This window comes from Trichechus manatus, unplaced genomic scaffold (assembly GCF_000243295.1).
Source record: "Trichechus manatus latirostris isolate Lorelei unplaced genomic scaffold, TriManLat1.0 scaffold00004, whole genome shotgun sequence".
Lineage (NCBI taxonomy): Eukaryota > Metazoa > Chordata > Mammalia > Sirenia > Trichechidae > Trichechus > Trichechus manatus.
Genome location: NW_004443940.1, coordinates 14,501,138 through 14,518,980, shown reverse-complemented (window position 1 = coordinate 14,518,980; position 17,843 = coordinate 14,501,138). Strand labels below are relative to the sequence as shown.

The 17,843-nt window shown below is 41.9% G+C and overlaps 1 protein-coding gene across 1 annotated transcript in view; it reads left to right on the top strand.

The window, feature by feature from the left end:
* The first annotated feature begins 9,889 nt into the window (after positions 1 to 9,889).
* The window catches only part of PLEK (pleckstrin), a 33,559-nt gene continuing 25,605 nt past the window's right edge, over positions 9,890 to 17,843 (top strand). The window contains exon 1 of the mRNA XM_004369253.2: positions 9,890 to 10,086. Coding sequence (XP_004369310.1) covers positions 10,045 to 10,086 — 42 coding nt within the window. The 5' untranslated portion in view covers positions 9,890 to 10,044. The remainder of the gene's footprint in view (positions 10,087 to 17,843) is intronic.

Below are 17,843 nucleotides of genomic sequence, written 5' to 3'. Positions count from 1 at the left end.
TAATGGGGTTATTATCATTATTTTAAAATGAACTAGTAAATATTTTTAAAAATTTCTCAGTTTTAATGTCTAATATGGTAAATTTCAAACACAGCTCACATAAACCAGAGCTCTTTGGGGTCCTCAATAATTGCTGAGAGTATAAAGGGTTCTAAGACTAAAATGTCTGAGAGCGGCTGCTCTATAAAATGAATCTGCCTTCTACTGGAGCAGGGATGGGGTATCACTGGGCTGTGCTGGCTGGGAGAGTGGGATGCACCTCTTCCACAAACACTTCCAAATACTTTTCCTCACAGCCCGTACCCTGGGCTTCTCACTGCTGTCCATTCCTACAGACAGTTAGGGTTATTTTGATTCATCTCTTGGTTGTTTCATATACTTCATCAAGACCTTTTCTCCCCCCCAAAAATATGTATGTGTGTAATTTCCAAGTTCTTAAATGCACGAACGTGTCCTTTTGAGCCTTTTTACATAATTGGCTATGAGTTTGGGGAGATTTTGTAGCTAGTTTTCTGATTCATCAGTTTGGTTTCCTGCAGCTCCCATCTGCTGTTCTTTTGAACTACTGAACTTGTAACCACACGTTAAACTAGACTCTTCTTACTATCTTGGGGTTTTTTCAGAGGCTCCAAAACCAGAAAGGAACTAATCGGTTGCCGTGGAGCCAATTGTGACTCGTGGGGACCCTGAGTGTGTCGGGGTAGAACTGTGCTCCCTAAGGGTTTCAATGGCTGATTTTTCTAGATTGCCAGGGCTTTCTTCTGAGGTGCTTCTGGGTGGACTTAAACCTCCAACCTTTTGGTTAACAGCTGAGTGTGTTAACCATTTGCATCACCCAGCTGAGTGAGGTCCAAGATTAGAAGTTGGCACACTTTATCTGTAAAAAGCAAGACAGTAAATATTTTAGGCTTTGTAGGTCATGTGATCTCTGTTACAGCTACACAACTCTGTCTTTATAGTGGGATAGCAACCACAGGCAATACGGAAACAAGTGAGCATGGCTGTAGTTCAACAACACTGTACTTATGTCACTGAAATTTGAATTTCGTATTATTTTTTACATGCCACAAAGTATTATTCTTCTGATTAAAAAAAAAAGTTTAAAATGGAAAAACCATTCTTGACTTGTGGGCCGTACCAAAATAGGTGACAGGTGGGAAGTGGCCTGAGGGTCGTAGTTTGATGACCTCTATTCTAGACCATTCATGCAGGATTTGTAGAAGGCGCCAACAGGTTTTACAAGCATTAGCCAGATGCCCACTTCCTGCCTACGTATTGAGCCTAAAGAGGTGGAAGAGGATTTCTGTGGAGAGGGATCAGTGTGCTGAACTCCCCACTCCTATCTCCATCTGAAGGCATGCTCCACTCACCCCAGGTCAAGTGAGAGAAGCTTCAAGGGGACTTTCAGAGACCTCAAAATCTGAAAGGCTTAAGGAAGGGAGCACATGAATGGTCGCTCTCCCCACCCAGAAGGCAGAGACTGGGGCTGCACTGGAACAAAGCTGAATTCCCACTGTCCGGGGACCCAACAACGGGGTTTTGGGGATAAATGCAGACCCTTCATCCTTGCCCAAGAGGACTATCAGGAGGGGTAAAGCAACCCCTGATAGAGAGACTTTGCTGGAATTTCAGAAGCTGAGATGGGAGTGGTGAGCAAACAGCTGGTGGCAGGGTGGTGGTGGAGACCTTGTAGATATGCAGGGAATTGTCATCATTGTCTCCAGTGGAGTCAACAGTACACATATCCCAGGGGAAAGGAACCAGCCATGGTGCACCTGCAATGCAGGTGCATCAATGCCAGCTGGGAACTATTCCAGCCAGGCAACAGCACGTCCAGGGCTGACCATAGGAGGCTCTTGGCCTGGGGCAGCTTAATGAGTGGGGCTGATTCCACTTGAAAGGGAGCTGCACTGTAGGGCATTTTCCATGGACTCTTAGGTTAAATGAAAGGCAGGCATTTTAAAATTAAGTGTTAATGATGTTTAGAAAAGAGGAATAAGGCACAGTGCCTAAAATACTACACTCCCTGCCCTCCCAACATAGGAACTAAGGCAACTGTTCCAGACGTTCTACCCAAGGGACAGGTCTGATGATGTATTTTTCACCGTATCGAGTCCCTGGGAGGTGCAAGTGGCTAACATACTCACTGTTAACCAAAAGGTTAGTGGTTCGAGTCCACCCAGGGGTACCTCAAAAGAAAGACTTGGTCATCTACTTCCAAAAAATCAGCCATGGAAAATCCTGCAGAGCACAGACCTACTCGGACACACATGGGTTGTAGTGAGTCGAATTGACTTGATGGCAACTGGGTTTTTGGTTTGGACCTTCTCCCTAAGACCTTAGAGAGATCAGAAAACCAGAGCTAGCAAATAAGATTGGAGAAGGAGCTAGAACAGCACCAAGAGGCTGATCACAATGCTCCCCATCCACTTCAGGTTTCAAATAGGGGGTGAGGAAAAGCTGAACATTGAAAAAAATGTTTGGGATGTTTTTCATTATATTGGACTAGCGTTATATGATTATTAGAGTGATTTGGACTTTTTTTTTTTTTCAAGCTGAGAGTTATTGCCACCACTCGTCTGTCAGTTTGTTGTGCTGTGGAGGCTTATGTGTTGCGGTGACGCTGGAAGTTATACCACTGGTATGTCAAATACCAGCAGGGTCACCCATAGTGGTCAGATTTCAGCAGAGCTTCCAGACTAAGACAGACTAGGAAGAAGGACCTGGCAATCTATGTCTAAAAAACTTGACCAGTGAAAACCTTATGAGTAGCAGCAGAACATTGTCTGATATAGTGCTGGAAGGTGAGACCCTAAGGTTGGAAGGCACTCAAAATACAACTGGGGAAGAGTTGCCTCCTCAAAGTAATGTTGACCTTAATTACCTGGATGGAATAAAACTTTTGGGACCTTCATTTGCTGATGTGGCATGACTCAAAATCAGAAGAAACGGTTGCAAACATCCATTAATAACCAGAATGTGGAATGTATGAAGTATGAATCTAGGAAAATTGGAAGTCATCAGAAATGAAATGGAATGTACAGAGATCAATATCCTAGGCATTAGTGAGTTGAAATGGACTGGTATTGGCCATCTTGAATCAGACAATCATATGGTCTACTATGCGGGGGATGACAAATTGAAGAGAAATGGCATTGCATTCATCGTCAAAAAAAAAAACATTTCAACATCAATCCTGAAATACAACACTGTCAGTGATAGGATGATATCCATACAACTACAAGGAAGACCAGTTAATATGATTATTATTCAAATTTATACACTAACCACTAATGCCAAAGATTAAGAAATTGAAGATTTTTACCAACTTCTGAAGTTTGAAATTAATCAAACATGAAATCAAGATGCATTGATAATTGTTGATGATTAGAATACAAAATTCGGAAACAAAGAAAAAGGATCAGTAGTTGGAAAATACGGCCTTGGTGATAGAAATGATACTGGAGATAGCATGACAGAATTTTGCAAGACTAAGGACTTCTTCATTGCAAATACCTTTTTTCAATAGCACATATGGCAGCTATACACGTGGACCTCGCCAGTTGAAATACACAGGAATCAAATCGACTACATCTGTGGAAAGAGACAATGGAGAAGCTCAATATTATCAGTCAGAACAAGGCCAGGGTCCAACTGCGTAACAGATCATACTTGCTCATATGCAAATGCAAGTTGAAGCTGAAGAAAATTAAAACAAGTCCACAAGAGCCAAAGTACAATCTTAAGTATATCATACCTGAATTTAGAGACTATCTCAAGAATAGATTTGACACAGTGATTTCTAATGACCGAAGACCTGACGAGTTGTGGGATGACATCAAGGATATTATACATGAAGAAAGCAAAAGTCACTAAAAAGACAGGAAAGAAAGAAGAGACCAAAATGAATGTCAGAAGAGACTGAAACTTGCTTTTGAACTTAGAGTAGCTAAAACAAATGGAAGAAATGACGTTTTCAAAGGACAGCTTGAAAAGGCGAAGTAAAGTATTATAATGAAATGTACAAAGACCTGGTGTTAGAAAACCAAAAGGGAGGAACACACTCGGCGTTTCTCAAGCTGAAAGAACTGAAAAAAAAATTCAAGCCCCGAACTACAATATTGCAGGACTCTATGGGCAAATATTGAATGATGCAGGAAGCATTAAAAGAAGTGGGAAGGAAGACACAGAGTCAGTGTACCAAAAATAATTGGTCGATGTTCAACCATTTCAGGACATAGCATTTGATCAAGAACCAATGGTACCGAAGGAAGAAATCCAAGCTTCACTGAAGGCACAGGCGACAAACAAGGCTCCAGGAATTGACGGAATACCAATTGAAATGTTTCAACAAACAGATGCAGCACTGGAAGCGCTCACTCGTCCATGCCAAGCAATTTGGAAGACAGCTACTTGGCCAATCAACTGAAGAGATGCCTGTTGTGCCCATTCCAAAGAAAGGTGGTCCAACAGAATGTGGAAATTATTGAACAATGTCATTAATATCACATGCAAATAAAATTATGCTGAAGATAATTCAAAAGTGGTGCAGCAGTACTTCAACAGGGAACTACCAGAAGTTCAAATCTGATTCAGAAGAGAACATGGAATGAGGGGTATCATTGCTGATGTCAGATGGATCTTGTCTGAAAGCAGAGAATACTAGAAAAATGTTTACCTGTGTTTTATTGATTATACAAAGGCATTCAATTGTGTGGATCATATCAAATTATGGATAACATTGTGAAGAATAAGAATTCCAGAACACTTAATTGTGCTCATGAGGAACCTGTACCTAGATCAAGAGGCAGCTGTTTGAACAGAACAAGGGGATACTGTATGGTTTAAAATCAGGAAAGGTGTGTGTAAGGGTTGTATCCATTCACCATACTTATTCAATCTGTATGCTGAGCAGATTATCTGAGGAGATGAACTATATGAAGAAGGTAGCATCAGGATTAGAGGAAGACTCATTAACAACCTGCACTACGAAGATGATACAACCTTGCTTGCTAAAAGCGAAGAAGACTTGAAGTACTTACTGATGAAGATCAAAGACTACAACCTTCAGTGTGGATTACACCTCAACATAAAGAAAACCAAAATCCTCACAACTGGACCAACATCATGATAAATGGAGAAAATACTGACATTGTCAAGGATTTCATTTTATTTGGATCCACAATCTACACCCACGGAAGCAGCAGTCAAGAAATCAAAGGGCGAATTGCATTGGACAAATCTGCTGCAAAAGACCTCTTTAAAGTGTTAAAAAGCAATGATGTCACTTTGAGGGCTAAGGTGTGCCTGACCCAAGCCATGGTATTTTCAATCACCTCATATGCATGGGAAAGCTGGACAATGAATAGGGAAGACCGAAGAAGAATTGACGCCTTTGAATTATGGTGTTGGCAAAGAATATTGAATATACCATGGACTTCCAGAAGAACAAATAAATCTGTCTTGGAGGAAGTACAGCCAGAATGCTCCTTAGAAGCAAAGATGGCAAGACTTTGTCTTGCTTGCTTTGGACATGTTATCAGAAGGGACCAATTCCTGGAGAAGGTCATCATTCTTGGTAAAGAAATGTCAGCAAAAAAGAGAAAGACTCTCAATGAAATGGATTGATACAGTGGCTGCGACAATGGGCTCAAACATAGCAATGGCTGTGAGGATAGTGCAGGACCGGACAAAGTTTCATTCTGATATACAAAAGGTTGCTATGAATCGGAACTGACTTGACGGCACTGAACAACAACAACAAAGAAGATATTGGAAGAGGTTCTAATTATCCGATCTGGGAATGGAGTCTGAAGAGCAGAGGAGCATTTGATCAAACTTTGGTAAGAGAAGAGAGGAAGTCCTCAGTGATGTCATTAATTCACAGTTCCCGCTACTGACCACTAGGTGTTGCTAAGCAGGCGTGATGACCTATGGCAGAAGAGGAAAGAGGAGAGGCAACTCCTAAGGGATTCATCGTTTGTAATGCTCAGCTGATTCTCAAATTTGGGGACTTCCTTGGTAGCAAGACTTTTTTACCTCTGCACCTAGTCCAGGGACTGGTATATAGTAAGCACTCAATATGTATTTCTTGAAATGAATCATTCAGAAGGCAGGGAGTACTTTTACACTGCGCTGTTAGTTGCCATAGAGTCGGGTCTGACTCATGGCGTCCTGTAAAACTGAAAAACCAAACCTCTTGCATCAATTTAGACTCATAGCGACCCTATAGGACAGAGTAGAACTGCACCATAGGATTTCCAAGTAGAGGCTGGTGGATTCAAACTGCCAACCTTTTGATTAGCAGCTGAGCTCTTAACCACTGTGCCACCAGGGCTCCGTGGCGTCCTATAGGCATCAAAAAAACATGACATCTCTGAGTAAGAATTCTTTAAGCCTTCCAGTCTTACTAGGATGAAGGGGGAAAAAAATTCCAAATTAAAGTGACTTGGTCAATTTAACTAAAGGAGATAAATTTAGCCAGGAAATCAGAATTGGGAAACTTCTACTGGTAACTGTATGAACTGTTTCCATTGCTCATACAAATACAGATGTAACAAAATACTTGTTTGAAAGTAGACACGGAAAATTATCCCTTCATTTGTTTTCATTTTGCTCAAGTGCCATCACATGTGGATTGCCTCCCCTGATCCCACAATATTTTCTAATAATTTGCAACCAACTTTGGTGCAATGAGAAATTGATGTCCAGCAATCTGTAATTTTATATAATCTATATTACTGAAGAAGAACTGATACCTTTGAATTATGGTGTTGGTGAAGAATATTGAATATACTATAGACTGCCAAAAGAATGAACAAATCTGTCTTGGAAGAAGTACAACCCAAAATGCTCCTTAGAAGCAAGGGTAGTGAGACTACGTCTCACATACTTTGGATATGTTAAAAGGAGGATTCAGTCCCTGGAAAAGGACATCATGCTTGGTAAAGTAGAGGGTCAGCGAAAAAGAAGAAGACCCTCAAGGAGGTGGATTGACACAGTGGCTGCAACAGTGGGCTCAAGCATAACAAGGAGTGTGAGGTTGGCACAGGACCGGGCAGTGTTTCGTTCTGTTATACATAGAGTCGCTATGAATCAGAACTGACTCTACAGCACCTAATAACAAGTAGCACAGAAGCCTTGGTACCCAGTGGTTAAAGCGATCGACTGCTAACTGAAAGGTCAGTGGTATCAAACCACCAGTGGCTCTGAGGGAGAAATATGTGGCAGTCCGCTTCCACAGAAACTTGCAGCCTTGGAAACCTATGGGGTCACTATGAGTCAGAATTGACTTGATGGCATTGTGTTTTTTTTAGTACATTAGCACAAGGTCCCTGGGTATTGCAGACAGTTTGTGCTTGGCTGCTAACCGAAAGTTTGTCGATTTGAACCCATCCAGCAGCACTGTGGAAGAAAGGCCTGACAATCTGCTTCGGTAAAGATTACAGCCAAGAAAACTCTACGGAGAAGTTTTCCTCTGTAACACATGGGGTCACCATGAGTTGGAATCCGCTTGATGGCGATGGGTTTGATTTGGTTTATATTAGCACAAAATAAAAAGTGAAAACTAGAGGGCAGTGACTACTGAGCACATACATAGCTGGAAGGAAGGAGGAGAGTGAATCAGGAGGCTCTCAGAAAACCCCAAAAACGGAGCCCCGTAACCTTCCTGGCCTGTCAGATAACTTAAGTGGACGTCTCTTGTTTTGCCTACTGAAGGACCTACCCTCTCCTACTGTTAACAGCACCTGGATTTTAGTTGGGGAATATCCCTCCCCTACTGAGCGCTGACCTGATGGGGTTGTCAGTTCAGGTGCTCCCACTTCACATGCTTGAGATGCACACAATGAGCCAAGCTAGGTCAATCAGACCTCCATCCCTGGAGACTGCCGCAAAGCCTGAGAACCATTGAAATTCTTTCATCTTGGTGTCTTAAAGAGACTGTCCACTAATTCCTGCTACTTGTAACTCCACATCTGCCCTGATTTCTGTCCAGGTTCCAGAGACCTGAATCTTCATTTTTTCTTCAAGTTTGTGAGACACCCCACACTCTTCCAGTAAATTCCTATTTGCCTATATTAGCCAGAGTTGGCTTCTGTTGCTTGCAGACAAAGAACACTGACTGGCATAATTAGGAAAAGAGACAAGTCAAAACTCTAGTCCTATGATTACTTCTGTAATCTCTGCTGAATTTAACATCATTGAAAAGGATCAGCCCTAGGATAATGGAGACTTGCCCTGAAGATGAGGAAAAACTAACATTTATGGACAGTTAACTGTATTTCAGACACGCTTCTAAAGACTTACATGTATTATTTGATCTTCGGTATTACTATCCCTGTTTTACAAATGAGAAAATCGAGGTAAAGAATGATTAAATATTGATAAGTAGCATCTGGGGTCTTAAAAGCTTGTGAGTGGCCATCTAAGGTACCCCACTGGTCCCACCCCATCTGGAGCAAGGGAGAATGAAGAAAACCAAAGACAGAGGGAAAGATCGGTCCAAATGACTGATGGTCCACACCTACCACATCCCCCACCAGACTGAGTCTAGCACAAGTAGATGGTGCCTGGCTACCATCACCAACTGCTGACAGGGATCACAATAGAGGGTCCCAGACAGAGCTGGAGAAAAACGTAGAACAAAATTTTAACCCACAAAAAAAAGACCAGATTAATGGTCTGACAGAGACTGGAGAAACCCTGAGAGTATGGCCCCCAGACACCCTTTTAACTCGGTACTGAAGATACTCCTGAGATTCACCCTTCAGCCAAAGATTAGACAGGCCTATAAAACAAAACAAGACTAAATGGGCACACCAGCTCAGGGGCAGGACCAGAGGCAGGAGGGACAGGAAAGCTGGTAACAGGGAACCCAAGGTTGAGAGGGGGAGAGGGTTGATATGTCAAGGTGTTGACAACCAATGGCACAAAACAATACATATATTAATTGTTCAATGAGAAACTAATTTGCTCTGTAAACCTTCATCTAAAATACAATAAAAAAAGAAAAAAAAAGCAACTATATTGCAAAAAAAAAAAGAAAGAATGATTAAATAACCTGTTGGTTTTTACAGAGCCAGATTAACATATCTTAAAGTTGGTTCTGGAGAATGTTCGTTTTTCAGAATGATGATAGGAATTGTTTTGACAAGGATTCTGTGTTCAAATAAATTTGGGAAGCACAGGATTAAAATCACAACAGAATTCTCTGCAGTAGTACTTCTGGAAAGATGGGTCTTTAATTTGTTAATGTGCAAGGGGAATCCCCAAGATAGGACTATAATGTACAGTTTCTTAAACATGTTTGAATAAGGCCTTCTTTTTATAGGTACTGTGTGGGATTAGCGTTCTCTGAGACATAGGGCTCTCACACTGAAGGGGAGGCAGCAGCACCCTGGTGAGGTCACTCCCTGCTCTTCTGGTTCCTGCTGTGTGCCTTGAGAGGAGACTTTTTTTTTCCTCTGAGGCTGAGTTTTCTTAAGATAGGGATGATAATATAGTTTCCCCTATGGGTTTCTTGTGAGGACTAAATTTAACGAGATAGCCTGAAGAACACCCAGTATAGTAACTGGCATAGAAAACGCATTCATTTCGTAGTAGTTACCTTTGTTATGCTAACCAGAAGGTTCTGAATTTGACATTTTTATTGAACATTTCCAGGAGCCGAAGAATAATTCCTACGTAGGACAATTTCTATCAATAAGGCCTTGTTGCTCATCTTCCTTTCACTTTTTTTCCTCTAAACGATTGTCTTTATGGTAATCAGGTCATCTTTAACCTGAGTTAATCTTTACCGTACTTTTTAATACGGTCTCCAACATTAGCAAAGAACGGGCTATTTAGCTGCTCTGCAGTTCCTTATTCTAATCTTCCACCCTATTGAGGGGAAGAGGATGTGATCATGTGATCGTTATTAGCACAGGGGAAATTGTGAAAGGGGCCTTGCTCTAGAAAAGGCAACACACAATCGCCTCGCCTCCCAGAGGACCTCGAGCTCTGAGAGGACATCTGAGAGTGTTTCCGTCTGTCTGTCCATCCGACATGGAACCAAAGCGGATCAGGGAGGGCTACCTTGTGAAGAGGGTAAGTCAAAGTATCCACTGAAAAGGATATTACAGAAGGCTGGGTAGGGGAGGATTAGTGTCCAGCGTTGCACTCCCTACTCATTTTGGGAATGTTTAATGCTGAACCTGTTGGGTTGAAATACAAGAGCATCACAGCAGGCAGGATGTTCGTGGGGCGGGAGGAGATAGTACATGTTCTACTGCATTCTGTTTCTTAGAGAAGAACAGATCCAACTCAGACCTCAGCACAGAGCTTCATCTGTGGGACTGAGAATCCCAGACTATAAGGCCTGGAAGATGGGGGCCTCAGGGAACTGCCATTCTTTTCTAGAGCCACACGGAGTTCTCTCAGGAGACTCCTCTGCTATCAAGGTTACTTGGAGAGCCTATTCATTTTCTGTTTAAATTCCTCCCTTCCTTTTTTTTTTGGTGAGGGTGGGGGGAGAGGAATAGGGAAAGAAGAAAGACTAAAGATGAGTTGACATGATGATACAATAATTATAGTTTATTTCTTGGGCAATCTTAAAATCGATGCATAAAAAATTTTATCTTTTTTTATTGAGCTGAAATCTCTTCACTCACAACTCTTGGTGAGTTTGTATAACATGCCATTAAGGTGGAAGATGCCCCTTTTTAGAGATTAGGAAATAGAGAGATAAGTTTATTCAAGAAAGCTTAGTCTCACGATAAGGCGCCCCGGAAAGCTGAATTTTGTTAGCACTCTTGGTCTTTAGTTGGATGCTGGGTGTATGTCCAAGTCATTGTGAAACTCTCCACGGTAGAAAGTTCACACGCAGGATCTGCTTGGCATCCTGTGGGCAGCACCTTTGTGACAAGTACAGTCACACTGACTTCAGCACGCTTGGGGGTCAGAGAACTGCATTCAGCACTTTCCTCCAGACGCCCAGTGTTGTAATCAAACCAGCACCTGAGGCAGCTGCGTTTCACATTGTAGTCTGAAATGTTCTACTTCTCAAGGGTTAGATAGCACACATTGTTGCCTGATTCTGTTTTGATTTCATGCTGGAAGGGGCCGTTGGCTAATCTGGCCTAATCCCCTCATTTTTACACAATAGTGCGCTGAGTCCCAAGGCTCAGTGATTACTCAAGATCAGAGTTGGGTCTAGGTGGTTCTGAGCTTGGTCTGGTACCCTAAGATCTTTTCAAAATCAAATTTAATCTGAGTTACCAAAGTTAAAAAACTCGTTCCCATCAATTTCAACTCATAGTGACTCTGGAGGACAGAGTAGGACTGCCCCATGGGGTTTCGAAGTCTGTAATCTTCACAGAAGCAGACTGCCACATCTCTCTCCTACAGAGCAGCTGTTCGGTTCCAACCACCAACCTTCTGGTCAGTAGCCAAGGGCATAAGCACTGCACCACCAGGGCTCCTTAATCTAGGGTTTATAATATGTTTGGTGTGAGAGTTACGAGTAGATGCTGGAGAATAAATGAGCCCTCAGTCGATATTCTCTCTAGTTGGCCGTATTTGGAAACATCCTTTGGGAAAAAACACACCATAGAGGTGTATGTGGATATCTTACAACAGGCACCAATACTCTAAGAACAAATACTGGTAATTAATGTTGACTTATTTCTTTCCTTATCACTTGGGCTAGTATCCTGAGAAAGGAAGGTGGGTGGAGATTTTTTCTGCAAGGTGTGTTTTCTTTTTATAATTAAAAATATCTTGCAACAAAACATTGCTTTTATTCAGTTTGTATGCTCATTGTTTGTTGATGCTGTTGTCAGCTGCCATTGAGTTGGCCTCCAATTTAGCTGCCATTGAGTTGGCCCCTGATTCATGCACAGCAAGGCCAGATCACTGTGATCCATAGGGGTTTCATTGGCTGATTTTTGGAAGTAGATTGCCAGATATTTCTTCCTAGTCTGTCTTAGTCTAGAAGCTCCACTGAAACCTGTTCAGTGTCATAGCAACACGCAAGACTGCGTTGACAGACAAGCGGTGGCTGAGCTTGAGGTGCACTGGCCAGGAATTGAATCCAGGTCTCCTGCATGGAAGGCAAGATTTTTACCAGCGAACCACCACTGCCCTCTATACTCATATTTTAAAATCCCCAAATTACAAAAAGGAGACCTGGTTGCACAGTGGTTAATTACTCGGCTGTTTGAGCTCACCAGCTGCTTTGAGGGAGAAAGATGAGGCAGTCTGCTTCCATAGAGATTATAGCCTTGGAAACCCTATGCGGCCATTCTACTCTGTCCTCTAGGGTCACTATGAGTTGGAATCAACTCGATGGCAATGGGTTAAATTACAAAATACAGAAGAACGAATTTCTAATAAGTGAGCCTGCTTCACTAGAAAATGGGTATAACAGAGTCAGAGTTGAGTAGCAAATGGGCTTAAATTAATAAATTGTTTTTAATCAGTGAGCATAATATTAATCATATTATGGCCTGTAAATACCGATGTAGAAAATGTTCCTAGAAAAAAAAAAAAAGTAAAATTTCATAGTGACATTTCCACAATTTACATCTTCCATATTTTTCATGTCTACACTTTATATTTTCCATAATTTTTTCATCTACCTCTGGAACCTCTGAACATTCTTTGTTGCAATGTATTATGATTCTCTAATGAGCCGTTCTAAAGAAACATTTGGTTTAGAAATATTCCCTTCATCTGCTACAGAGCTGAAATTGAAGACAGAATTTCCCCTATAAGGTACTAAAGTTCTTCTTTAGATGTTAATTTCTTCAAGTTTCCTCATATCTGTGGATTAAAAAGTATATACATCAGGAACCTAGCACATAGTAAGTGCTACATGAATGCTAGTGATGATAGTAATGGTATCAATATACAGTTCAATAAATAGGGGATCCTATCCTAGGCGCTAATGGTGCTATGTACAGTTCTGGGGTTGGTTACAAGATAATAGTGAAGAAAGACCCATGATAATCTTTCTCCGACAAGGCTGTTGGATGCCTTGATTAGGGTTGTGGATGTTAAAGCACGAGAAGCAATACTACACGAATCTCTCCCCGTTCACTATTCTCTTTCAAGAGGCTATCTGTTTAAGATACCTGGGTGGGCATAAAGAATATGTTTCTTCTTATGTCTTGCTTTATGAACTGATTTCATTGGAGCTAAGATGTTTTGGGTGGAAAGAATGTAATATTAGAAAACGCTCTTGCAGGGATTTTGTCAAGTTGAAAATCCGGGTCGACAGGTCAACGGCAATGACTATAGGCTATCTCTGCTTTTCTGTTGAGCAGGGTAACTTTCCACGTTTCGCAGCTCAGGTCTCCTCCTTTGCCTCCTGACCAAGGTCTTCAAACAGAGAGGAGAGCTAAGAGGAGGAGGGCAACACGTGACTATCATTTTGCAACTGTTTCTAAATGACATCCAGATTTCCTTGCCTCATAGCCTCCTCACTTTTAACTTAAAAAAAGAGCATCGACAACTTGAAAAATTAGATAGGAACCTTAGGGGGCAGTGAGTTTATGTTCATGGGGGAGGAATAACTCAGAAAGGGAGAGTGAGGATGGTTGCACAACTCGAAGAAGGTGATTGACGTCACTGAATTACACATGTAGAAACGGTGGAATTGGTGCATGTTGTACTGCGTATATTCTCAACAACAACTAAATAAAAACAAATTAGGGGGAAAAAAGGGCATTGAGAGCCTCCCCTGTAGCAGTAGCTGCTGCACAGACACGATCTCCTTCCCTGCTGACGGCGCTGTGAGACAGTATCCTTATCCTCATCTTACAGATGAGAGGTCTGAGGCTCAGGGGCGAGAAGACATGACCGTTGGTCAAACATCCGATAAGAGGATGACCTGGAATTCAAACCCAGGCTGGCCTGATGGTAAAACCCACGCTGTCTCGTTGGTCCCATGCTGCATTCCGAAAGGCAGGCTGAAACAAGCCAGCAACAGGGAGGTCGGATGAACTCAGCAGAGCCAGAGTGGGGTCTGGGCAAATTGTATGATGGGCGAAAGTAGGTTTAGTAATCCTACCTCCCTTTATCGCTGATATCTCTGATATGGGGTTATTTTCTCCCCCAATAATTGTATTTTGGAGTCCTTGAAAACTACTGAATTGGGTATGTTTATAATTATGACTTAAAAAAGAGAGAGGAGAGGAGCAGATTACATGCAAAAAATAACCTGTGGTTGTCAGGTGCTGTCAAGTCGCTTTCGACTCATAGCGACGCCATGTGATGGAGTAGAACTGCACCAAGTCCTGTCCCAAACCAACCTTATACCTAGAGGTTTCTGGAACAAACTGTTGTTTCCATGACGACCAACCCAGCATGCAATTTGCTGAGCAGGACTGATGACCCAAATTGTGGGTCAGGGATTTGTGTGGCCTGTAAGGCAGGTAGAAAGCACAGGGATCAGGGTGGTGGGAAAAGAAGGACAAGGAGCCTGGGCGGGAAAGAAAAGGGTTGCAGAAGACTGGCATGGGGTAGAGGGGAAAAACCTGGAGAAAAAGAAAGCAGGAGAGCCAGTGTCCCCAGCCCAAGAATTCTCTCATGAAGCTACCACACTGAGTGTCCAGGATCTGTCTCTGTGTGGTTCTCGTTAGGAAGTCACCATGAAATAATCCCCAGCCGTTTGCACCTGTTGATTCATCAGCATCGTAATGGCTAACATATGTGGTGCTTACCCTGTGGCAGGGGTAGTTCTAAGCATTTAAGGCATTCATGCATTTAATACTCACAGCAACCCTACAAAGTGGACACAATTATTATCCACACGTTATAGAAGAGGAAATGGTGGAACAGAGAGGCAAAGAGTCTTGCCTATGGTCACATAGCTAGCAAGTGACAGAGCTAGGCTGGAAGCCAGGAATGACCCCAGTGTCACTCAGAGCTATGCCTAACCACTTCACCTGGGCCCTCAAGGGCTCGTATTGTAGTGATTTTCTTTTCCAAAGCACTGTTGCTGTAATGGGTCATACCCAGGAGAATCTTAGGCAAGAATGACTCTACAGTACCTGTGTAATCTTATCTGTTTAAATTGTCACCATTTTTTGAGCACTTACTACAAGCAAGCCCCTGTGCTATGTTTTAAGTATATTATCTCGTTTAATCTTTACAACACCCATGGGAAATAGGTGCTTTATTATCATCATTGTACAGGTAAGGAGCATAATGTTTGGAAAAATTAAATACCACACAGTCCAGAAGAGGCAAACCCGAGACTTGAATTTAAACCCCTCAGACTCCTGAAGTCATGCTGTTAAGCACTCTATGCCATTTCTGATTGTTTACCTAAAATGCTTTTATTGAGACATTGTCCAACTTGGAAGAGTTTACTTACTTAAAAATTATACTAATGAGTAGACTAGTTACCTTGACTTCAAAGAATTAGAAAAAACGAACATACCAGTTGCCATTGAGTTGATTTTCCAGCTCGTGGTGACCCCACGTGCATCAGAGTAGAACTGTGCTCCGTAGGACTTTCAATGGCTGATTTTTCAGAAGTAGATGGCCAGGCCTTGTTTCCAAGGTGCCTTTGAGTGGACTTGAATCCCTAACTTTTCAGTTAGCAGCTGAGTGCTTAGCCACAGGCACAGAATAACCATTTGTCTGTGATGTTATATAAGCGATCTCATGTGTCAGGTTGGAAAACTGAGTGATGTGATTTACGTAGCAGAAATAGGAGCTTAACTTGATGCAACAGCGATTTATAATAACACGCATCACGTTTGTGGGAGAGAAGGCGACAGTAACTCCCAGTTCTGCTTTACTTAGATACGTAGTTTTGGTCATAATGCAATTTTCCTTTGAATTCTAGCCATACGTGGGTGTACGGTACGAGAAGTTCAAGGGAAAGGGGAAGTTAAAGGAGGTGTCTTCACTCCGTGTGAGGTGTTGGGAGGGGTTCTAAAATTAAAAATAAAACTGCCACAACCCGCAGCTCCCAGTTGTGGCTTCTTTCAGTGAAGCTGGGCATACACAGGAAGTTATGCCCCGATTTGTGCCTTCCTCACACCAAACTGAACCAAGTCACACCCTCCCCTGTTAAACCGTGAGCTGTTCCAGGGCAGAGACTGGGCCTCGTTCATTTTTATTTCTCCAATACCCAGGCCAGTGTCTGACACAAGAGCTGCTCCATGATTATTTGTTCAATGAACACATCTGGAAGAAAGACATGGGTCTGAAATACCGATAGAAACTGAGGATTCCAGGCTCCACATTATAGTAATTTTTAAATATTAAGAAAAGTGATTTCAGATGGTACATTCATTTTTAGATGGTCGTGTTAAATATGTTTTTAAGATTTAGTTTTTGGCTTGCAGGTGAGGCTCAAGCTTTGGCAGGGACATCTGGAAATAGGAGAACTGTAAAGGGAAAGTAGGGACAGCAGACCTTTTGGGGGGATTGTTGTTAGCTCCTGTGAAGGTGGCCCCTGGCTCATGGCGATCCCATGCATAATGGAACAAAATGCTGTCTGGTCCTGTATCATCCCCATGATTGGTTGCAGATTGGACCATTGTCATCCATAGGCTTTTCACTGGTGACAGGTAGATCACCAGGCCTTTCTTCCTAGTCTGTCTTAGTCTGGAAGCTCTTCTGAAACCTGTTTAACATCATAGCAACATAGATGTGTAGAATCTTAGGGTTGGTAGGGATGTTAAGTCTTTAAATAAGTATTTAACTTCCTGTCTGTGGCCTGCATTTCCGTCACTAATCGTTACCAAGTAATTTTGAATACCTCTCGTGTCAGGGGACTCACCAATTTAATTTTCTCCCTTAAATCATGCAGAAAAGTTTTTCTGAGCCCTCTACCTAATGGGACTTCTCAAACCGTCTACAACAGCTTTTTACATACTTGAAGACAGTTCTCACCTGCTCTGCCTGTCCCTCTTGGGGTGAAAACCTAGCCAGTTCCCTCAACAATCCCCCAGGAGAGATTATATTTCATCCCAGTCATTCACATCCAAGGATGAGTGATTCTCCTTGTCTCTCTCTTTGGAACGGGCTCCAGTTTATCTGCAGCTTCAGGGGTCCCTGAGCTCAGTGTAGCTCCCTAGGCGCACCTGATAAACACAGTATTACCAGACACAGGTAGTATTTATTGAATACTTACTATGTGCCAGATATTGCCTTAAGCAATTTACACGGATTGTTCTATGTAATCCACAACAACCCTGAGAAGTAGGTATTTTTGTTATCGCCCATTTACTCAATGTAGAAAGTGAAGTTTAAAAGGTTGCTCAAGGTCACATTGCTAGAAAGTGGCAGAGTTTCGAGCCTGGGATTTGAGCCTGGATCATTGCACTCCAGAGCCCATAGTCTCAACTATTGACTATCCTGCTTAAAGTTAGAAAATCACTTTTCTCACATTAGACCTTACGTTTCTATTTATAAGGCCTACAATGACTAGTTTTTTTTTAACAACCCACATCAAACTTCTGACTCATAGAGCTCCTTTCCCCACCCCACACGCCCTAAATCTTCACCAATACATCTTTTATAAGCTAAAAAAAAAAAAAAAAAAAAGCTTATCAAAGAAAAAGCTTTTATCTCATTTTTATTTTCATCTTTGTTTCTTTGATTGCTGTTGAGGCAGTACATTTTTAGGTTTATTGGACACAAGTATTTCTTCTCTTTAGAATTGCCTGCTTATATGGCTTGCCCGTTTTAAAAATTGAGAGTGTTTATATATTTTTTTAATTGGCTGTGAAGAGTTGAGTTTTTAAAAACGTATTAAGGATATTCAACTTTAATCGTGTGATAATATAAATATCCTCCCATTTTCATTTGCTTTTCAGTTCTCACAGGTTTTTTTTTTTTTTTTT